This window comes from Melitaea cinxia, chromosome Z (genome assembly GCF_905220565.1).
Source record: "Melitaea cinxia chromosome Z, ilMelCinx1.1, whole genome shotgun sequence".
NCBI classification, from domain to species: Eukaryota; Metazoa; Arthropoda; class Insecta; order Lepidoptera; family Nymphalidae; genus Melitaea; species Melitaea cinxia.
The window spans coordinates 11,641,614-11,667,176 of NC_059424.1; the positions used below are offsets into that span (position 1 = coordinate 11,641,614).

The following is a 25,563-nucleotide window of genomic DNA, read 5'->3' on the forward strand; positions in this document are numbered from 1 at the left end:
GTTAGGCCATTGATATCTACAATATCTATTATGGTTCACAAATGATAATGCTTGAAATTTAACGAAATCGCCATTGTGTTAATAGTAATTAATCTATACAAAAAAATAAAATTGGAGTGTCTGTTTGTAATATCAAAATAAACCGCTTTTTACTAAATGCATATGGATGTAAAAGGTACATATACCAAAATGACATTTTTTTATTTTTGTCTGTCTGTCTGTTTGTTCTGGCTAAACTCTGAAACGCCGGGATCGATTTTGACAGGATTTTCACTGGCAGATAGCTGATGGATAAAATAAGGAGTAACTTAGGCAACTTTTATTTTAGTAATTTATTTATTTAATAACTCTGCGACCTGAACAATAGCTTTTTTGTTAAATTCCACGCGGATGAAGTCGCGGGCACAGCTAGTATTGAAATAAACCCAATCCCCTTTATAGATCAACTTACAATGTTTCAGAAACGCCTTCCGGCGCTGTAATCGAGGTGACGACTAAACCCCTACTTGGATTCAACAATTCAGGAATATTACATATGAATGTGTCCGATAACACGCCGAAAGTCAGTGACCCCATTGTGCCAGATGACAGTAAGTTTTATTTATCCAAAAAATTTCTTATCCTAATAACGTAGAAGCCATGTTAAGAATTGTTTATATATTTTCTTAAGAAATACGCTGTTCCTATTTTAACCTAAAACGATCGGTAACATTGTAGTTTTATATATACATATTTTTAATACTTATAACTATTTAATAACACGATAGTAAAATTCGACGAGTAAACAATTATTATTCACAATTTTAATTGTAGTAATGTTTACGAAAATTTTCACGCTTTTATTTACATGACCTTTATATAATTACATAGTCTTGACCTAAATATTGTTACAAAGAAAAAAAACATTTTTCCTAGTGCATGTTATTATAATTATATTTCTTATATTATTTATTCCAGACTCTAAATCGTCCTTAATGGCTTCAAGAATATAGTCAAATTTTCTACTCATTCTGGTGTAGTCGTAGAATTTATTGGGACATTGTCTATGTTCTTCATAATTTCGATAAAACTCGCCTTTTATTTTCCTTGCTCTATAGTAAGGAAATCACTTCTTGTTTTGACCATAATAAATCGAGCGTTAGGAATAAATTTGAATCAAAAAGATATTGTCGCCGTTGTTCAGACATTTTGTTCGCGAATAAAAACAAATATCTCGACGACACGACCACGAATACAACACTACGCCGCTAGTGTCACACGACCAACCCGCTGGTTTCGAGAACGGGCCTGCGTTTCCCGCTACGCTTATGCGCCGCCGATGCCGCCGCCCCGCTGCCCGCAAAATTCGAGGCAGCGGCCTTATAGCTAACTCCCACCAAACCATTAAAAAAGTCGGATAATGCCCACGTTGTACTCTGTTAACTAATTGGAAAGCTTCCTTAGAGCTTTGAGCTTAAATACGGTCATTTTGTTTGTTAAAATATTGCTTTGACCTCCCTTTGCGTACCGCTTAGGTAGTTGTTTTTATTTTACCACCCTATTCTTTTTAAAATTATCAGTTACGAAATGACCAGTCTTTGCGTCTCTTATAGGCTGCAAGTCCTAACTCATCTTTTAAATACGCGACATGTTTCTAGGTGCAGATGCAGATACATCTCCCGAGATAAAATCTTTTGCTTTCAGACAGGATTTCTTTGAGTTCTTTCCCTTACTGCTTTGATCACCTTTTTCGTACAAACACTACATGGCAGGCCAAATCTTTTTCAATCACAAACAAAGGAGGTTTCATTGTACCTATCAATAACCCGGTACACAAACATTTGACTAATACCAAGCGTATGGAGAGTTTTAAAAATTGTATTGACTCCATACCTACTTTGTGTAAGGCAATCACAGCGATTCGGTTATCTTTATCACTCAACTTATATACTAGCCACTCATATGTTAGCTGCCCTGACAAACTTCATACCGTCTTTTTTTGTGAATAAAATAATTATAATGTAAATTTATATCGAAATAAAATATATAAAATAGAATAGATCTTTCAAGTTGGATCAAACTGCACACGGTGTGCAAATTTGACGAAAATCAGTTAAGTAGTTTAGGAGTCCATCGCGGACAAACAACGTGACGCGTAATTTATATATATTTTATAACATATTGGCGAGAAAATGACAAAACACAATAAACAATCATATAAAAATGACAGATTCCAAATTCCAATGTACTTAATATTTTGTTTATTATTAATTGTAACAATATTTATGGCCAGACTATTTATTTATTTATTTATTTATTTATTTACAAGGGATGGTACACAGCACAGAAAAAATTATAAAACAAACTAGAATGAAATATAATCAAAAAGGCCAATTACGACCATCCATCCGTTTAAAATTTAAAATAACAAACGTGAAAAAATAAAATAAAAGGAAAAACACAAGAAAAAAAAAAAAACAAACTTGTTTTCATATTAAACCTATAAATACCCCTGGGAAGGATTTATGTGCAATTACCTATATTGTGCTAATATATCAAATTTTTTTTTATTGAAATCATATAAAAATAAAATTATTTAAACTTTTGATATAAAATTATGTATATATTTGATAAATTATTATTAATAAAGCATTTTACATTTTTTGCAGTTATGCAAACTCTCCTATACCTAATTGTTTTTCCTACTTTATAGTTCTATTTGTTGTTAAGAGCCATTTCACAAAAATCGGTAACAATCCGCGAAATTGTAATATTTTGACGTCGTTAATCTCAGTGTTGGATGCAATAATGTAATTTATATTCTTGAAATATAATAGAGCAACCTTTGTTGTAGTCCATAGTCAGATCAGAATTTTGATTTATATTATGTGTATAAAATTATTAACCTTTTCATCAGCCTCCTCCCTGGGTAAACGGTCGCAATGTATACTTTGAAGTCCTACTTTTCAATAACCTCTACGTTGAAACCATTTTAAAAAAATATCATAATATGTGGAATATAATTTTGTTGTCCACTATCATAGATTTTTATTCCATTTGTATCTCTATTAAACGATAAAAAAAATTTAAAGTTACGAATATTTTCCAAATAAGTACAATTTTAAAAGCGATATTTCTCTTAGAAAACTAAGAAATTTTAACGAACTATCTTCATCAAAGTAAACTTACATCATTAAGGAATACAAAAAAAATAATTAAAAGATGTAATTATTTTTAATACATTTTATATTAAATAATAAAAAGATAGTATATATTGCCACGCATCAAGCCCGGTAAATCAGTCGAGCGCTAGCGCTCTTAGAGGTAAGGTCCATGCCAAATTCTGCGCAGCCGTCTCTTTCGCTCACACGCACCAAGCGCCTTTTGTTATAGCGGATAAAACGCATTTGATACTTTCATAATATAATATAAATAAAATAAACATATTACGAAAATGACTGTAAAATAATATAATGATAATTTCTGTAAACAAATGTATAATTTAATTTTCTTTTCTCACACTATCAATACAAATAGGCATTTCAATCTGTTTGTCTTGTTATTTGTTAATTAATATGTTTGTCGGTGTCGATGTCATTAAATGCTTTTTTATTCATATCGTAAATATTAGATTCATTCGTAAACTGAAAAAACTAAATCAATTTAAAAAAATTGTTTCATAAAATTGATTTTTCAATTTTATTTTAAATTTATTGACTGTTGTTATATAACATACTTGAAATTTTTAACAAATTAATTATGTAAAAAACATTTTATACCATAGTTATAATTTTTATTATACATCAGAAAATGATCACGATGGTCTTTTGGTTGTCACACTATACGTACTAGCACAAAGATCGCGCGGCTCGTACGACTCGCGCGATGCGACCAAATTTACCTAAACTTGCAGAGCGTAAAATTGTGAAATGGCTCTTAAGAGCCATTACACAAAAATTGGTAACAATCCGCGGAATTGAAACATTTTGACGTCGTTAATCTCAGTATTGGATGCAATAATATAAAAAAAGCAATGCAGATGCAATAATATTAAAGTTACGAATAGCTTCCAAATAAGTACAATTTTAAAAGCGATATCTTTCTTAGAAAACTAAGAAATTTTAACGAAATATCTTCATCAAAGTAAACTTACATCATAAGGAATACAAAAAAAAAAAAAAAAAAAAAAAAAAAACAATTAAAATATGTAATTATTTTTAATACATTTTGTATTAAATAATAAAAAGATGGTACATATTACCACGCGTCAAGCCTAGTAAATCAGTCGATCGCCAGCGCTCTTAAAGGTAAGGTCCACGCCAAATTCTGCGCAGCCGTCTCTTTCGCTCACACGCGCCAAGCGCCTGTTGTTATAGTGTGATAAACGGCATTAGATACTTTCATAAAAATAAAAACATTACGAAAATGACTGTAAAATAATATAATGATAATTTCTGTAAACAAATGTATTATTTCATTTGTTTTCCTCACATTATCAATACAAATATGCATTTCAGTCTGTTACCACCTAATAAAAATAAAATACCTAAACTTGCAGAGCGAAAAATTGTGCAATGGCTCTTAATAAATTTGTTTTTAACCGACTTCTAAAAAAGGAGGAGGTTCTCCATTCGTCTGTATTTTTTTTTTTTTTATGTATGTTACATCAGAACTTTTGACTGGGTGGAGCGATTTCGACAAATTTTCTTTTAATCGAAAGGTGGTTTGTGCCAATTGGTCCCATTTAAATTTGTTTGAGATCTAACAACTACTTTTCGAGTTATATCTAATAATGCGTTTTTACTTGACGCTTTTTTCGTCGACCTGCGTTGTATTATACCGCATAACTTTCTACTGGATGTACCGATTTGAATAATTCTTTTTTTGTTAGAAAGGGGATATACCTAGTTTGGTACCATGATAAGGAAACCAGGATCTGATGATGGGATCTCAGAGAAATCGAGGGAAACTCTCGAAAATCCGCAATAACTTTTTACTGGGTTTACCGATTTTAATAATTCTAATTTAATCGAAAGCTGATGTTTGTCATGTGGTCACATATAAATTTCATTGAGATCTGATAACTACTTTTTGAGTAATCTTTGATAACGCGCAGTTACTTAAGTATTTTTTCGTCGATCTACGTTGTATTACTCGTCGATGTAATTGAAGTCGGTTTTTTTTCGTTTGCGAGCAAACACAATTATCAAAATTAATAGACACGTGTTTAGGTAAATTTGGTCGCATCGCGCGAGTTGTACGAGCCGCGCGATCTTTGTGCTGGTTAGTAGATATAGTGTGACAACCAAAAAACCATCTTCATCATTTTCTAATGTATAATAAAAATTAATAACTATCGTATAAAATGTTTTTTACATAATTAATTTGTTAAAAATTTCAAGTACCTATGTTATGATGTTGATCACAGCGAATTGACAAATAATTAAATTGCCTTAACAATGTATGTCTTTAATTGTAACAAATTAATTAGCTATTATCATAACATGTCTAATTAATTGTCTTTATTTAAAATTCTCTAACAAAGGCTATTTTTGATATCCTATCAGAGTTAATTCGACTTAGTTTTCTAATGTATACTCACATTGCTAAAAACATATTTTATTTGCTTTACATCAATCAACCGTGTATTATAGCCGTAAATAATCACGTACATAATATGTGCTGCATAATAATAAAATTGGAAAACGTTTCTCATGTTTTTCTTTTACATACCTATATATTCTTATAATCAGCAAAGTAAATAATATAATTACGTCAGCACTATTTTTCTTATTATCGCAGTTTTATGCTAAAACAATGGCTATGGTGTCCAGCTGTGTCTTTGTAGAAACTGTATTAGTAATCAACGATAAAAAAATACACGCGTAAATACTATTTACATCACACTGAAGCTCGGTACCTATATTCAACTATTCGTTTTGATTGAAACAAAATCGTTCGCTTATTATCGAACACGACTTTGTTTCCTTAATATACGGGCTGGGATTATTCTATAACAAAAAAATACAAACTACGACTTATAAGTATTTTTATTTATTTATTTTTTTTCCTTATTATTCAAATATGTTAAGGCATATAAAAGTGATTCGTTGCAGTGGAATTGTATGCTTTTTGTGTAAATATTCCGCAGCAATTACAAAGGTCGTTATTATAAATGAATATCCAGCTGTGTGGTTACGGCAGCAAAGAATATAGCCACCCTTTCTCTTCCCGTGGGTGTCGTAAGAGGCGACTAAGGGATAGCACAGTTCCACTACCACCTTGGAACTTAAAAAGCCGCCCGATGGATAGCCATCCAACTGGTGTCTTTGAAATACACAAGCCGAAGACGGGCAGCAGCGTCTTCGTCGACGAGAATCGAACCTATGGATAAAGAGTATGGGGCCGGGGAGCAGAAAGCATTCTCACTGCAAATTGTAGTGATGTGCTAATAAAATAATTAGGTTTTTGATTATGATGAGTATATTTATGAAACGAGTATTGTTAGTATTTGTTACTATAAACTGTATTTTTTAAATAAACGTACTTATTTACCACTTACGACTTTTCTTCCAGACACAAATGAATTTTTTAAAGAAACTCCAGAAACTATAAAGGCCGAACAAAATCTTACACAGTTGACTTATGTAAGTGGCTTGAGTTTGCTTATTATTCGATTTTTTGTTTATTTCATTAATTAAAATATAATGTAACAAGGTCGAGTTATTTAGATAATTTTACGTTTCAGGATAATCACGATTTCTATAACAGTTCGTTCATTGGCAGTGTGGACTATTTCCAAGAGTACTGGGCAAATATAACAAAATCAAAATCTGAAATACATGATCTTCTAAGTAATTCTCATCGTCGCGCTAGTGTAAGTAGCTGACTGATATATTACAGGTTCCTATATTCCGAATACTATGGTTCAAGATCACACGTTCTAAATGAACGGTCCGTAAGCAATACGATTCGTTTTTGGAATATAGAAACAAGATTAGCGTATAATCGTTCTTTATATGAAAAATGAAGTAATTGAATGATTATATTTATGCCGATATTATAATTATGCCGGCTTCTTTTAAAATCGTGTGATAAATGTCTTATATCTAACAGTTATAAATGTAAATAAAATATACAACGTAATTCATAGTAATTAATGTTTATTTCGGTAATTTTATATATAAAATTCTCGTGTTACAATGTTAGTTAAAATACTCCTCCGAAATGGCTGGACCAATTTTTATGAAATTTTGTGTGCATATCGGGTAGGTCTGAGAATCGACCAACACCTATTTTTCATACCCCTAAGTTATAGGGGGGGGGGGGTTAATAACATAACAGCAAAACAACGTTTGTAGGGTCAGCTAGTATATAAATATAAATACTGAAAATGAGTTTTCTATCCATATTGGAGTAAACTTACTCTTTTTATTTGAATTGAAGAATGTCTAACGTTCTAATGTCTGTGTTCTTCTATACTTTATATTCGTTCTTAACCGATAAACCCCGAAATTACGAAACCAATTTTAATAGTTCTATAGGCCACGGTAATTGCTTACTATCATGCGGGCTGTACGCTTGTTTTCTGACTTATTTGTATATATAAAACAGTTTTGAAATTTTATAATATTTCAGACTCAAAAACTGAGTTTCGACTTCCCGTTCTACGGTCATCCGGTGAGGAATATCACGGTCGCTACGGGCGGGTTCATCTATACCGGAGACCACGTTCACAACTGGTTAGCGGCCACGCAATACATCGCGCCGCTCATGGCCAACTTCGACACCAAGCTGACCGACGATAGCTTCGTCAAGATCAGTGACGATGGTGAGTATGACTGTAACATACTCGATTATTATATATCCCATAGAATTCCTCAATAAATATACTATCCAACACTATGCAGAGATTAGCACCTTCAAACAAAAACACTTTTTAGCTTTATAATATTAGTATAGGTGCCGTGTGGTGTCGGCCGAGTAGAATAGCACCACCCCCTTTCTTCCCATTGGGGTCGTAAAAGGCGACCGAGGGATAAACCTGGCTCAAAATATCAGGGTCTTGAAGAAGGAAAACTTCATTTGAAACCCAGAATAGGGTCTAAAATGCGAAAGACTCCTGCAGCCGAACTGGCTCCACACGTATCGACTCGTCGTTCCTGTGGGCCTCGCCAGTGAGGTCGGGAGGGTGGCGCAGAGCTTAGGCAACTCTGCATTTTCCTGAAGAGTGTCCTAGGCGACACAGTGTCTGTCTGACACTGTCTAAATCGTCTGTAATAGACGGACTAAGGCCAATGATGATAAATGATTGGTATAGATAACTTTATAATTTAATTTTATTAGTCAATTAGGTTAGAGTATAGCAGGAAATATCCTGCTCAAATCTGGAGCAACCGGATTCCTCTGTCGGTCAGTTTTGATACCAAGTTGATCAGCAACAGCTACATCAAGATCAGTGACGATGGTGACTGATATTGAAATAGGCTAATTGACGTAGGGTACAGCAGAAATTAGGAGAATTAGAAAATTAATTAAAGAATTAGAAGCAATCCAATTGGAGAAGTACTGCAAGGTCGCAGATAATTACAACCAAATAACACTAAAAAAAGGTGGATCGGTGCACTGTTCATTCATTAACTTATTTCATAAGTTTGACTTTTTCATGTATTTGGATTGATTAGAATATTTATAAAATAACTATATGTTAAAATAAACAACTCGTTGTATGCTTATAAAATTTTAAATGATGCTAAATTGATAGTGTATGCAACAAATGTATAAGTTTCGACCGCTTTAATTGGCCTCAATAGTTGAACAGGTCCGATAAATGAAATGCATCTGATACAATCAATCAACGCGTGAGTGACGCCACTTTAGAACGGTAGAGGTGGCCTTTGCGTAATATTATACGAGTACGTCTTTGCTTATCAATAAACAAATGTATTATGAATGATTGAAAAAAAAATATGTGAAACGTCAATAAATATTGACGAATTATGAATTATTATATTGAATTTATTATTTATCTTTAAACATTACCAAAAAACACAAAAATTACAAATACCTGGGTGACCGAGCTTAGCTCGGTATTTTTAGTAAATGATGTTTTTGGAAATCATATTTAAATACGAATTACATATTGATAAAATATGAATAATATTTTCCGATTTTACCGACATAATAATAAAAAATATGAACTGATTCTTGAAATAAAAAACCATGAGTGCAATTTAAAAAAAAAAAAGAATAAAAATAACCGATCTGGAGACATGGGGATTTGAACCGTGGTCTTCTCAATCGATCCCGACCCGATGTCCCACTTGAGCTATTACAACTTATTGACAATTGCGAAATTTACCTTCGTATTCTAACGATATTGTAGCCATTTTGTCATTGCTTGAAAACAGGGATAAAACGACATTTTCTAAAAATGAATTCTAGCTATATCGATTTATCACCCCCGAAATCCCCTGCATACTAAATTTCGTGAAAATCGTTGGAGCCGTTTCCGAGATTCAGATATATATAAAAGAAAAGAAGAAGAAAGAAAAAATTATTTCGTAATTATATGTAATAAAAATAATAATTTTATTTTAAATTATTTTACTAAATTCTCGTGTAGAACTAAAAGTAGTAATAATACGTAAGTAAATCGACGTAATTGAAAAAACTGTTCGATGTTAAAGAATCAATTAGTTAATTAACTATACAAAGTAATTAACTCGAAACCGGTATAGTTTGGAGTGTTGTGCGTCAGAGTTGTACAATTTTTTATTAAGACTAATGATATCAAATAATATAAAAGCATAAAAACGCTTGTCGGGTAATCCCAACCAGCACACTTATATTGAACACGTAAATATAGTTAGGCATATAAATTTATAGTGATACTAGCTTTTTTTATCGTGGGGAAAATCCATCATGGATACCCTCCAGTGCGGGAGCGCCAGAGGGTTATGTCAGATTCCTACTGCCTAAAAACCACCAGGTGTGAGCAGTCATCAAAAAATGTTGAAAATAAAATAATGAAAATAAAGTAGTGTGTGTAATGTTTTTTTTTTTTGTTTTTTAAATTATTGTATTAATGTACTTTTTATGCATAATTAAAAAAATATGAGCATTCTGCACTTCTCTATATAAACATAAGTGTGCGATATTTCATACTCCTCCGTCCGCGTTATTTTCGTAAAAAGGGGTACAAAATTTATAGATTTAAACTGAATTTTTAAATTAGCTACTAAGTTATAAATCAGTTTGATACCTTCTTAATACTTTTGCGGTCACGGGTTCGATCTCCGTACACAACATACATTTGTATTGCCCATATAGCTGTTTGTCGTGGTCTGGGCGTTTGTGCTTCTGTGTCATGTGTTTCCGTGTGAGTGTGAAGTGTTATTGTTATTATTATTTATTTGACCAGGTAATAAATTCACCGTATTCTGGGAAAATGTGACGTTGCAAGAGGATCCGAGCAAAAAGTTCACATTCGCCGTGACTCTGTACAAGAACGGTGACATCGTATTCGCGTACAAAGATATACCGATGCCGGTGCAGGCTATCAACGACACCGAACATCCCGTCAAAGTGGGCATCAGTGACGCCTATCTTAACGACAAGATATTGTTCTGTACGTATACATCTGTATAAAAAAAAATAATACCATAAAAATAATTATTGTATATAAATCTTTTACTATGCTCAAAGCTCGAGAACGGCTAGAACCATTCGACTAATATTATTTTTATTTTTAAATTTTATAATATTTTGTAGATCCTTCGAATAGAAAAGTTTAAGAAAACTATCAGAAATTTTCGAAAATTTAAAGAATATAATATATCTAATATTTAAACTTTACGCGTTTGACAGTTAGAAAGGTAGACAAGACTTAGTAGTGTTTTTAAATATCTGTTTTCAGTTTTCTCTTTTCTAACATTAAAATGTAACACCTATGGTCCAGTATTTTTTTAGTTCATTAGTATATATTTTTAACCAACTTCCAAAAAAGGAGGTTCTCAATTCGACTGTATTTTTTTTTTATGTTTGTTACATCAGAACTTTTGACCGTGTGGACCGACTTCGACAAAAATTTTTTTTAATCGAATGGTGGTGTGTGTCAATTGGTCCCATTTAAATTTATTTCAGATCTAACAACTACTTTTCGAGTTATATCTAATAATACGTTTTTACTTGACGCTTTTTTCGTCGACCTACGTTGTATTATACCGCATAACTTTCTACTGGGTGTACCGATTTTGATAAATTTTTTTTTTGTTGTAAAGAAAATATCCCTACTTTAGTACCATGATAAGGAAACCAGGATCTGATGATGGAATCCCAGAGAAATCGAGGGAAACTCTTGAAAATCCGCAATAACTTTTTACTGGGTGTACCGATATTAATAATTTTTAATTTAATCGAAAGCTGATATTTGTCATGTGGTCACATATAAATTTTATTGAGATCTGATAACTACTTTTTGAGTAATCTTTGATAACACGTAGTTACTTGAGTATTTTTTCGTCGATCTACGTTGTATTACTCGTCGATGTAATTGAAGTCGGTTTTTTTTTCGTTTACGAGCAAACACAATTATTAACTCTCACGTTTCCTAACACTATGATTTATATGTAAATGGGGTGTTTACAATGTTCTTTGTTGGTCATTTTGACTTTCCCATTAGTCATGAGTGTGTATATCCATTTTTATATGATATTAGCTAACCTGGCAAACTTCGTTCCGCCTTTTTTTATCTTAAATATAATAATTACATCTATCAAAATCAAATATAGCCTATCTTCCAAGTTGGATCAAACTGCACACGGTGTGCAAATTTGATTAAAATCGGTTAAGTAGTTTAGGAGTCCATCGCGGACAAACAACGTGACGCGTAATTTATATATATTAAGATATATGGTTTATATTTTTATGTCGCTAAATAGAATAGTATTCACTGAACTTTGTGCCATTTGTACTTTTGGGTTTTTCCTAAATTGTTGTCAACATCGCGGTTTAAACTCATCGTTGCAATTGCATTTGTATTATTATTTTTAGAAGCGTCTGGAGAGTAGGTACTGATAATTGTACCACAGTATTAAGTACATATAATAGAAATGTTTTTTAAGTCACTTGTTATTTTTGTCGAGTAATAAATGACTCAGGTCGACTATAAAACCACAATCATATTTATTCGAGTATTTAAAATACTAATAAATGTATTGACACAGTTGCTTACATTCCTTATGTTTTTAAAGAAAACTAATCAAACAGCTTTTCTTCAAACTGATATTCAATACAGAATATGATGGATGTAATATTGTGTGGATAAGAGTGTTTTTCGAATCCGAAAGATCTATCGTATTATCATTAAATCTTAATTAAATCTGACTATCTAGAAGTCAATGGGAATTGTCAAAAGAAAAATAACAGTAAATCTCTTAGTGGAATCGAAATGAAAATTTTATTTATTCAAGTAGATTTCAAGGGATTTTGGTCAGTGTAATAATTGTATTTGCTCGCAAACGAAAAAAAAACCGACTTCAATTACATCGACGAGTAATACAACGTGGATCGACGAAAAAATAGTCAAGTAACTACGCGTTATCAAAGATTACTCAAAAAGTAGTTATCAGATCTCAATAAAATTTATATGTGACCACACGACAAACACCAGCCTTCGATTAAATTAAAAATTATTAAAATCGGTACACCCAGTAAAAAGTTATTGCGGATTTTCAAGAGTTTCCCTCGATTTCTCTGGGACCCCATCATCAGATCCTAGTTTCCTTATCATGGTACTAAACTAGGGATATCTCCTTTTCAACAAAATTGTCGAAATCGGTCCACACGGTCAAAAGTTCTGATGTAACACATAAAAAAAAATTCAGTCGAATTGAGAACCTCCTCCTTTTTTGAAAGTCGGTTAAAAATTAAAGTTTTCAATAAATTAATTATATTAAAGAAGAAGCTATCACCGATTCGGAATGTAGGTTCGGCAGATAAGAATCAGCAATAACTAAAAAAAATGTTAACCGTTATAAATGAAATTCTCGTATTAGTAATTAGTGCATAGTTTAATTATAATTTGTTTCCTAGATGTGAGACGCAAAACGATATATGAGTACCACCGTGTATCGTTCAAGAACTACGAGATTTCAAACAACACAATATTGAGATTAGTTGCTCTGCCGACATGTCTACAGTATGACTCCTGTCAGAGCTGCGTCAACCACGACACCGGTTTCAATGTAAGTTCCTAAATGTATAATAACCATTTTATAATATCTCGAAATGTTACATTAAAAAAAGAAACACTACGGGGGTGTACAAATTGCAGGAATTATTAAAGATTTATTCCTGTTAACAAGTATTATCCGTTCTAAATGAAAAAAAGTCACGAAAATAAGTTAAATATATTTTGTTTTTACGTTATTTATTTATATAATGTGAAAAACGATAAGCTATGGTATAAAAACGAGATACGAGTACAAGAGTTTCTTGAGTCTTTTATAACGTAAACACTGCTATGCTGTTCACCTAATTGTTTGTGCTAATAAAAAAGTCTGAATAATATTACTTGTATGGACTTGTTAGTCTTAAGGTGTTACCAATTCAGTCTAATTTGAAAAACGTCAAAATCGTATATAGATTGTGTATGATGATGTTATAAGATAGTAGGTAATATATTTAGATAGGTTTTATAATAATGCAGTGTGTTCTAGAAGTAAAATAAATAGAAAAACCTTGTTTATGTACAATTGCATTCAACGTAATTTTATTGTTGTTTTACATTATATCTAGAGAATTTTTATATAAAATTGACAATGCTATATTTAACTGAGTCAATACGTAAATTTACATAAATGTTATTATTGGAAGTGTAAATACTTAACTATAGACTTACGTCCTGTTTCAAACTTATGTTCTACAAGTTTTGTATACATATATATACACTCACACAACGCCCAGAACATGACAAACATCTCAATAACCTGTACAAATATTTATCAATTGCACAATCGAACTCGATTGTACCGCTGCACTAACACGTCATGTCATACAATGCTGTACCTCTTTGTTACAGTGCCTATGGTGTGAATATATCAAAAAATGTTCGAGTGGAACAGACCGTAACAAACAAGACTGGCTGCTAAGAAGTAAGTATTTTAGAATCCAATAAAAATGCAAAAAATTACGTTGGTGTGATATTCCTAAATTCCTATTATTATCGACAGCACTAACACAATTGAGTACGTGGAAATTAATTAAATATGTTTTTTTTTATATAATTAGATAGGCTTGCGTTTGATCACAAAATTTAAGTTTTTTTAATTATAACTTTTCTTTTTTCTGCAATCGGTATCAAATATAACTAGAGCTCGTAATAATTATGTCGATGTGATCTTAAACTCTCGCCTTTATACACGATGACATGAACTACACTGTAATAAAGAATTTAAAATAGTTGCTGACACCTTGAACATCTTGTGACTGACTGTCAGAGGCAAAAACTAAGGGCAGCATTCCACCTACAAAATTTCGAGGAAAGAGTAACGGAGATGTGCTTTAAGCAACCAGTAGTAATTTGTTCTATCCATATTTTGTCGTCACTGTATTGGTATATCTCTCAAGCCAGAGTAGGTGAACAATGCACACAGATACATATACTATATATCGAAGTTAACGTTATTCTATCGTCAGACATATGAGTGAAAAGTGGGATAATCTAGCAAAGATACTACGTTGTAACTATCATAATCTCTTTTTAATGATTTTCACAAATGTTTCTCAATCGTGCGTCGTATCATTGTCTCGCTATCTTAACTGAGTTGACTACAACTAGGTCGACAAGCAATTGTACGGCTCACCTGTTGGTAAGCGATTACCGTAGCTTAAAGACGCCTGCAACATCAGAAGTATCGCAAAAGCTCCCTATATCCCTCCCAGGAGCTCTGTTCACTTTACCCACCACAGGAACATAATAATGTTTAAGAGGAGTATTATTTAGCTGTGATCTTTTGTAAGGTCGAGAGATTTTGAGCCCGTCGCGCTCTCACGCCAATACTACAATGCTTACGCTTCACTTGTCAGTCGCGAGCTACAGAGATGTTAATTCTTGAAGCTCAATTAACTCGAGGCACATCAGGTAGCACAGTAAAGAAGAGATGGAATTATTTTTAGATTTTTATGTAATTATGTATATAATGTAATGTAATTAAGTGTTACAAAACACTGGCAAAATTTAACATTAAATATAGTTTAAGTTTGTAGAGTTTTTCATTAGAGTCCATGAATGTTTGTTCTAATGATGTAGAATATAAATTACGTTATGACGTTGTAGCACTTTCTCTCGGGCTTTACTGTTGATATATAGTATATGAAATTTCAGCGTTATATTGTACTTAGCATATATCGGCCGATGTAAATAATTATTTCATTGTAATTTATATTAGTATTGTCATTTAAATGTAGATATTTTAGATTTTTCTATAGAGCACTCTGTAGAATAGTTTTCTTTTTGAAGAATAAATTGCTAAAAATTCGCAATAAAATATATAAATTGGCTTTTGCTGCTACAACTGGCAACGAGTATTGATATTTTGAATAATCGGTAGCGTAGAAGACAAGTATCTACGTCTACAGACAGATAAAGGGGTCGTCCATCGATCACGTGATATTTTTTTAGCAATTTTTTAACCTAACCTAACTTTCCTCCTTGGAAGAAAAATGAATAATGAATAAAAATATATTTTTTTAAGTTTCTGTTTGCAAAAAAATATATTTTTATACTTCTGAATTACTACGTGAAAACTGTAGAGGGAGGGGGAGCTTATCAAATACTATGGTGCTCACCAAGGGACGGAGTGTGGGTTCGTTCCCTATCTAGAAAGTTTGTGCAGTTATTTTTAATGTTTTATTTTATGTCACTAGGTCGGCAAACAAGCGTACGGCTCACCTGATGGTAAGCGATTACCGTAGCTTATAGACGCCTGCAACACTAGAAGCATCGCAAGTGCGTTGCCGACCCAATCCCCAATCCCCCCAGGAGCTCTGGTCACCTAACTCACCAACAGGAACAATACTGCTTGAAAACAGTATTATTTTGCTGTGATCTTCTGTAAGTTCAAGGTACTACCCTAGTCGGGCTGCTCCATATTTTGAGCAGGAAATTCCTGCTGTGCCCTACCTCAGTAACCCTACCTATATATTTTACTAGTATTCTAGGAACCATAGTCGGATGTTGATGTTAGGTTTCAATGCTTTTCATTTCATTCAGAGTGTATTTGTGGTTATTGTACGCAGACTGCGATAAGTCTCCGATATCGAAGGAGGAAAGCTGCCCAGCCAGCCCACGCGTGGACCGGCCGGCCGGCGGCAACACCGCCTACACGACCGATACGCGGACCGCCCAGGACACCGTCGTCAACACCAGTAACTATCATAATCATTTTTTTTTTTTTTTTTTATTTTTTATTTTTTTTTTATTTAATTAATAATTTAATAAATTTAATTTAATTATTAAGAATCTAACAGTGGAGTGCGAAAGTTTTGGACCTCCTTTCTTTCTTTCATTTCTATAGAAAAGCGTGTGTTCGAAACAGGAACGAAAAAGTAAAAAAAAAAAATACTCGTCCAGAAAGGTACAACGAACGCGTGAGCTGCGGTGGCCCTATACTTTTGCACACTGATACAAGTTATTTCTCGTGGTACAAATAATATATGTCAAGTAAAAATTTATTATACTATGTTGAAGTCTTCGGCCATCTCGAATTACACAAACAACAAACGAGTAGGAAAATAAAATATTTTATCAAGTTTTGAAAAAAACAGTGACACCTCTCTTGCACACCGCTAAAAAATGGCGTGAGCTCATGTGTGTTGCCCATAGTCATTAATCACCACGCTGGACAGGCGAATTGGTGACCGCAGGGCTGGCTTTGTCGCACCAAAGCCGCCGCTGCCCGTCTTCGGCCTGTGTATGTCAAAGCCAGCAGTTGGATGGTTATTCCGCCATCGGATGGCTTTATAAGTTCCAAGGTGGTAGTGGAACTATGTTATCCCTTAGTCGCCTCTTACGACGCCAATGGGAAAAGAGAGGGTGGCTATATTCTTTAATGCCGTAGCCATACAGCTCAACACCGTGTTTATTACCGAAACTCATCCAAAACGGCTATACGGCCGATTATTGTGTAATTTACATCGACAAGTAATATAACGTAGGTAATTAAAAAACGATCAACTTAATGATCATTATTAGAGGCAACTCATGAAGTACTGGTCAGATCTCAATAAAATTTAAATAGGAGCAAATGACAAGCGCCAGTTTTCGATAAAAAAAGTCATCAATATCGGTACACCCGGTATTAATTTACCACACAGTATACGTTAAAAATACAAGTAAGTAAAAGTTAATTTTTTTTTAATTTTTTTTAACGAGCCTTGACGTTTACCTACAATTTATAAGTTCCTACAGCATGTATTTTCGGTGAACAAACCTGTTATCTGTTTTTAATCGTGTTGGAAACTGTGTAATCTGCACGTACGCTATCCAAACAATGTCGCTTTATCTATAGAGGCAATGTGAACAGATTACTAAGATATCTTAAAAGTTACAATTTAAATATATAGAAAAAAATAATATCATTTAAGTGTTCCTTATTAACAAAATAGTTCAACTACTAAAGTTTACTACAATTTTCAAATATCTCAACATTTATGATTGCTTACAAGTTTAATATTCTTTAAACCTTTTAATAAACATACTATCGACGCAAATGTTTATCGGGTTTCAAGATCACTAGAGTGCCTACCTTCAAACCAAAAGACACTTAAGTCTTTGATATCATAATGCCAATTAAGAAATAAATATGTAGTACATTACAATATAAAAACATCAAATTATTTATTTATTTATTTATTTATCATAATAATTAAAACGGTTTACACCAGTTACATTAATTACTAAGAGAAACATAAAACATAAACATAAACACATTATAAGTCAGTCAGTAAAAATATATGTCCTATCTAAAAAAGCAGCTACCAAATTTGATAGCTGACATACCGGCAGTGCTCTAATTGTATTTTCAAACCATCCAGGAACCAACCGGTTCAACCACGTCGATCTAGTTGTTTGAGAAATTAGGTAATAGTATAATATCCGTCTTAAAAAATATGTACCCTCATGTGTTTAATGAAAATTACCCAGTACACATGCAAGATAATACATACATCTTATAAATATAATATCAAAAATTGACCGCTCCAGCGGGGTTCGAACCCGCGTCTCCGACTGACCGTGTCGGCGCTCTAGCCAATTAAGCTATGGAACGATGTACTCGCTAGATCGAAATTTTTGATATGATAATTTTTATATAGCGAACCGAGGCGCCGTCTATAGTGAGCTCTTTACAGAAACCCGTAACTATTCAAAGTTATAGTCAAGTCATATTACAATGTAAATCTTTGACAGGAGACGACACCTATGAGTAACGATCGCTATCAGGTGTACATGATAATAACCGGGACCGACGGCTTAATATGCTCTCCGAGGCAAACATCTGTATAGCCAATACAAATGTTTGTCATGTGCGGGATCGAACCCGCAAGCGCTAGCGCAACAGCCACAAACCAAAGTGCTGTGACCGTTGCGCCAACGCGTTTTCATTATATATATATATTAAGATAGATTTAACTGCATGTAATATTTCAGTGGAGTCCGAGGAGCCAGTAAAGTCTACATTAAAGCTGCCGACGGGCCCCCCGGCGGCCACCCCCTACTCCTCGTCTCCAGTGGGCGGGGCTGTTGCTGCCTTTGTAGCCATCGCACTTATATGCTCGCTTGGTGCCTGGGTATTGTACGCGTTCAAGAACCCTCACACCCGCAGCGGACAGATGCTCATAAAGGTGAATATCTCTTTACTGAGGTAGGGCACAGCGCGACTAATAGCAGTCCGACTGAGGTAACACCTCGACCACACAGAAGACCACAGCTAAATAATACTGCTTTCAAGCTGTGCTATGTTCCTGTCATGAGTAAGGTGACCAGAGCTTCTAGAGGATATTGGGGTAAGGGTCGGCAACACGCTTGCGATGTTTCTGCTGTTGAAAGCATCTATAAGCTACGGTGTGGTAACGGGTGGTAAGCTATGGTGTGGTAACGGATGGTAAGCTATGGTGGTGTGTAATCTTTCCGTCAGATGAGCCGTACACTTGCCGACGTAGCTGTTTTAAAAAAATAAAAAATTTCTAGGATTACAATAATATCTTGCTCAAAGCAGCCTAACTGGGGAAGTACTGAGATGAGGTGAGTCCGGTTATTATATTTAAAAAACGATTGTTCACGAACCGTTCACTCCTCAATTTTACTATTTTTCTTATTGAGGTAGGGTTTGGGAGCTATTTACTAAAAATTCTTAAACATTTATTTTATTGTTTATAACAAGGAATCCTTACATCAATTTTCAGACCTCTAGCATCAGTATTTGCAGAAGTATCACAAAATGATATCCCCTAGTTTAAGAAGTTGGGAGTTTCAAGTTTTAGAACTTTTATTTGTGTACTAATACTAGCTTACATACCAAATTTTAGCTTTTCAGGACCTTGAGAAATTTAATGATCATCAATGAGTGAGTCAGTGATATAATCGTTTTTTTTTAGATATCAATAAAACTAAAATATAAAAGAAATTCAATGTAAACTTTATATATTTATTAACCCAAGTTTTGAGGTTACAAAAAACAACCAAAAGCTTTCAGAAAGGTAGGCAGGGTCCTTGCTCTTCTCTTAATTGATGTCCCCAGATTTGTGTGACAGTGGCATCGCAGTCGTCCGAGCAACTGGTAAACAGTGAATAGAAAACAGAACTTCATGTTGAAACTATATGAATGATTTATTGAGATATTCAACATTAATTTTGTATACACCTAATTAGCACAGCTGAAATGTTTTACGCCGAATACTAAGATGACTTAACATCTGTAAATAAATGTGTAAATATATATGTCAACTAGCTGACCTGGCAAACTTCGTATCGCCTTATTTTTTTTCTTAAATATAATAATTACATATATCAAAACAAAATATACCCTATCTTTCAAGTTGGATCAAACTGCACACGGTGTGCAAATTTGATTAAAATCGGTTAAGTAGTTTAAGAGTTCATCGCGGACAAACATTGTGACACGAGATTTATATATAATAATTACATATATCAAAACAAAATATACCCTATCTTTCAAGTTGGATCAAACTGCACACGGTGTGCAAATTTGATTAAAATCGGTTAAGTAGTTTAAGAGTTCATCGCGGACAAACATTGTGACACGAGATTTATATATATTAAGAAGATTAACCGACCACCTGACTGACATATGTAATTTTGGACACGTTTCTCATACTCTCACGTTAATTACTCTAAGAAGATTGCTACTTACAGGTTTTTTTTCCGTTACAGTACCGTCCCTCCCAGTGGAGCTGGCGCCGCGGCGAGGCGCGCTACACTGCTGCCACCATACACATGTAAAGCGAATGCTAAACTCGCTGCAGATTGCTTCGAACACGTTACATATCTAAACGATCCACTAAAACTTACTGTTACTGACCCTGATTATATATGACCTTGACCATATTGTCCTTGTCTATTGGGGAATCAGGGCCTAGGATAGTTAATAAAATTAGATTTTATAGCAAATATTTACGCAATGATATAGAAGGTGCAAAATTCGCAGGGAGTTTAGGACTAAACGTTTGATGTCGCTGCTAACAAGTACTGTAGTTTTACTAATACTCGTCGAAATATATTATTATAATACGAATACCTAGTAGATATTGTAAAATGTTATAATGAAATCGAAGAAAAAATAAAATTATGTAAGTAGAAGTGGCAATGTTGTAAAGAAAAAGAATAAAAGTTTTGTACAATAAAAGTTACTTAAATTAAGCACATTATGTGCCTTATTGTATAGAAAAAAATTAAGATGAAATAAATCTTTTGTAATAAAAATTTACACTTGGGTACAAACCACTGACGTCCTTGGTAAACTTCATCCTAAATCGTTATGATTAAGGCTCCACTAGCTCAATCATATACTTAACCTTCGTAGCAATCTGCGCTTAGAAGATATATTTACATCACGCTATAAACATATAACACGAAACAAATGCAGCTTACATGTGCCTTTCGAGTTCCGTAGGACCCACGAATCTCCGTCCTCATATTAAATAATTATATATAAGTTAACTAATTTAAGATTATTAAACTTAATAATATAAGATAGATTAGACAGAAATTAATATTATCTTTTGAATAATGATGTAAAAAATATTAACTATGTGTATTAATTTTTCTATTACTTTACGTTTTTCAAAACATGTGTGTAAAAAGGACAAAAAATGATACACCTACGAGGATACCAACATATGTATATACAAATATAAATTATATAAATGTCACAGATTTTCTTTCTTTACTAATAATTATGACGTGACTTTGCATTTAATATAGATTGATAAATTCGTAACGCACATTGATCTAATATCAAACTTAATTATGTAAAGTCTAGAATGTTTAATTTTACGAAGTTTGTATCGATATTCATGTTTATCGAACTTTGATGAAATTAATGGTTTTTTTATTTTATATACATACAAAGTTAAATGTAACCAGCCATTAAATGGTATGCGAGTTTACATATAAAATTAGTACTGAAGTCTTACGGAACTCTATTTTGAGGTGTACTCAGTGCACGTTTTACCAAATTTTTATTTTACACCACTTTTAGGTTAGAATTGATAAGGTATATTTGTATGTTACATACCTAAACGATCCACTAAAATATATATTATATATATCACTATTATACAATGGATACTAGAGTGATATTATTGTAAAATATATTATTGCCAATGTTATTTTAATCTGATTCTTTTCTACAAAGTATGAATGGTTTTTGACAAGAAGCGAGAGTACACCAAAGGGATTTGTAAAAAAAATATTTTTTTTTTCTGATTTTTTTATACCTATATCTCAAAATATGACTCAAAGTAACAAGTAATAACGGGAATGCTTTGCTTTATTTTTTAAATACGAAACCATTCATTGCTGTAATCTTTGGTCCAATATAAATTATATTCGAATGTTTTTTTATGAAAATTATATACCTACTTAAAAAATTATAATTTTAGGGACCAACTTTAATTTCTTGAATAAAAGTGCCGTTAAATTGAAATGCTATTTTATTTAAAGTTAAAGACCTTTTTTGTGTTTAAACCAGACGCTTTTATTTATCCAACCCTTACTACTTACCCTTTTATTGCTCCAAGAAAGTGAAAATACTAGTAAAATTCTGCCGTCTTTGTAGCTATTGATTTTTTAACTTTAATCAAATAACCTTCAATTGACACTTATTTTTTTTTATTATTTCTACAAAAACATCTGGTCTTATCAAAGGTTTCTCATTGTTCTCAAACAATAGACCGCAGGTGTAACGATGAACATTATCTGAAGTGTAAAAGTAACATTTAAGAGATGGAGCTAATGACATTACTACTTCTTTTGAGCTACTCCGAAGGTAGACTATTTTGCGAAAAAACAAATAAGCGTCTTGAAATTGGTCAGTGGCAGCACCATCTGAAGCACATGGACTCAGCTGTTGTCGAAAATCGACCTGTTTCGATTAACGAAGGTCAGGTGTATGTTTACGAAAACGATTTTCCAGGATACATCATAAATTATATTCATGTTGACAACGTGGCTATTAAATCATGCGGTGCGAGTGCAAGTATCAAAAAAGGAGGGATCGGGACATCATCAGTCTTAATAGTGCTACATGCGGCTACAAACGAGGAAATACGTTCAGTCATCGATATATGGGGGACAAAGTGTCCCGAGAAAAGGGTCAAATCCCTTCCCGTTGATGAAAATACAAAAAATGTGAAATCTCTATATCTTTTTAAGGATATTAGAACTGTTAATCACAATAAAGGATTCTGAACTGGTTCATTGTAAATAGACAAAGTGTATATGGTTTAGTGTTTTTTTTTTTGATTTATAATAGTAAAATTATAAACTTTAGGTACTACAACTAAATAATTAAAATAAGGAATCGCAGAGGAAAACTTCTTGCATTGTATGTTGCTAAAATTAAATTTTATTGTTGTCATTATTTATTTTTTGTTTTGTTTTTTATTTTATATATTTTTTAATGTAACTTGACGCTAACGTTGTCAATTAAGTTACCAAAGTTAATTTAATTCTATGAGCTAACAATTATACCAACTTAGTTCTAAATTTTCGAGAAGATATAGGTACTTATAAATATATTAATTTATGTATTATGCAATTGCATTTGCCAATTTATTTTACTAGTACAGGTTAAATCAATTTCCATTGTACTTGAATCGAGCATTTAAAATACTGAGATTTCAGTGTCACAAAAAGAGAGATAAGTAATATTTACTATCATTCATTTCAGTTGATAGCAAACCAAAAAATTTACTTACTTACTTACTTTACTTACTTGAAGTTTTTTTCAACTTTCCCTTCATTTACTTTTATTCAGTTCACTGTATGTGATGTTAAGAAAAATATTTTAGAAATTAGCTCCATTTCGATTTTGGATTTTTGTAAGTACCAAAACATTATCAATATTTTTATGGTTCAAGAAAGATTAAATACTCCTTTTTATATACCTAAGTTATTCGACGTTGAGGTTAAATTCAAAAGTAATTTTTTGCGTTACTCGATTTTTCTATTATACAGTGAGCTTATAACTTTATTTATTTATTGAATTGCGAGTATATTTTACATATTATAATTATATGGTTTTCAAATGAGGGGGGGGCGCTAAAAAGGTATTGTACTCCGGGCGCGAGATAAGCTGGCTACGCCACTGTGTAGATAACTAATCGTTAAAAAGCAAAATAATACACTAATAAATTATAATTTTATATAAAAAAATTAGTAGTCCAATAAAACAAAGTTATTCTTAGAAAAATAGGATAATCAATATTGGCGGAGTTCCTGGCTACCCAGAAGTTAAATCGTTATATTCTAAGACGGCTAAATTTATAATAGACCTACAATAATAATTAAAAATTAATTCTAAACAGTCAGTCAGTCAGTTCAGCCTACTGCAGTTAGTCTTGGGCTTAATCGGACGTAGTCAGGTGCGCACTCTATTCATACAATTCGAAAAATGTACTAGTACATCTTATTAGTACTATTAGTACTTATAGTACCTGGCTACAAAACAGTGTACAGGTCGAAATACATTTTTTTCTTCATTATTTTGATATTTTTTTTTTTGTCTTCTAGCACTAAAGATACGATTGTGAAATAACAATCCTCATTATACACTATTTGATTTCCATAAATATAACTTAAACAAATTCCTTTCACGTAAAAGTGTATTTAAAAGGTATTTTAAATCACTAAAATTCTCAATTCTTACTAACCTTCGCTTAACAAAAACTATAACAAAAAAAGAATTACTTTAGCGTAAAAGGAATTAGTTTATGTATGTTCATAAAACTTTGATTAAAAAGGGGACATTAAAACACGAAATGAATAGAATGCGCTACGCGATGTAGCTCGTACGGTCTTCACAAATTCAACATTAATAGTTCGTTCGTACGTTTCTGCTATATACCTAGCTCTGTTTCATTTTAGAGCTAACGAACGCCTTACGATCTCGGACAGTCGGACAGTGTGATACTCGGACCCATAGACGTATAATACAAACTCGTCGGATCGCAGTGAACTGTGATAGTTGATAGTACTGTTACAGTGTACGATTAGTCCGATTAGGTCCGACTAGCGATTGACGTTTGGTACTACTACATTTCGTACCTTACTAAGTAACGTAACCTTTTAGTACATCGTACATGTACTACCCAAGACTATTTGCAGTCCACTGCTAGACGTAGGACTCCCCAAGTTCGCGCCAGACATCCCGGTTTTCCGCAATCCTCATCCAGCCTATACCGGCAATCTTACGTAGACCGTCGGTCAAACGGGCCGGAGGACGTCCCGCACTGCGTTTGCCAAGACGCGGTCTCCACTCCAGGACCCGTCTGCTCCAATGGCCATCGGTCCTGCGTCACAAATCAGCCAGCCTATTGCCTTACTACTTACTTTCGTTCTCTCGCGGATAGTCTCATTCCTAAGCCTGCTGTGTGGCTACGGCACTATAGAATTTAGCCACGCCCTCTCATCCCGTGGGTGTCGTAAGAGGCGACTAAAGGATAGCAAAGTTCCGATACCACCATGGAACTAGAGAAGCAGACTGATGGCGGGATAGCCATTCTACAGCTGGCTTTTTAAATACACAGACCAAGGACGGGCAGCAACGTCTTCGGTGCGACAAAATTAGCCCTGCGGTCACCAACCCGCCTGCCCAGCGTGGTGACTATGGGCAAGAACCCCTGAGTTCGCGTCAATTTTAAACAATATTGCATTAATTGCGAATTCTGCGAAGGGTGCAAAAAGTAATAAAACACCACGATTAATGATGGTTACTTTATTTTAATTTTCATTAAAACACAATTAATTTTCCTCTTAATACTAGGAGTAAAATTTCTCTT

General features: G+C 33.2%; 1 protein-coding gene across 1 annotated transcript in view; it reads left to right on the forward strand.

The window, feature by feature from the left end:
* LOC123668635 (plexin domain-containing protein 2) overlaps positions 1-22,208 on the forward strand; it is a 37,882-nt gene extending 15,674 nt beyond the window's left edge. Inside the window, exons 3-12 of the mRNA XM_045602351.1 lie at positions 462-590; positions 6,556-6,626; positions 6,728-6,856; positions 7,618-7,810; positions 10,403-10,609; positions 13,075-13,226; positions 14,063-14,135; positions 16,282-16,410; positions 18,692-18,885; positions 20,435-22,208. Of these exons, the coding sequence (XP_045458307.1) occupies positions 462-590; positions 6,556-6,626; positions 6,728-6,856; positions 7,618-7,810; positions 10,403-10,609; positions 13,075-13,226; positions 14,063-14,135; positions 16,282-16,410; positions 18,692-18,885; positions 20,435-20,503 (1,346 nt within the window). The 3' untranslated portion in view covers positions 20,504-22,208. The remainder of the gene's footprint in view (positions 1-461; positions 591-6,555; positions 6,627-6,727; positions 6,857-7,617; positions 7,811-10,402; positions 10,610-13,074; positions 13,227-14,062; positions 14,136-16,281; positions 16,411-18,691; positions 18,886-20,434) is intronic.
* Positions 22,209-25,563: the final 3,355 nt, after the last annotated feature.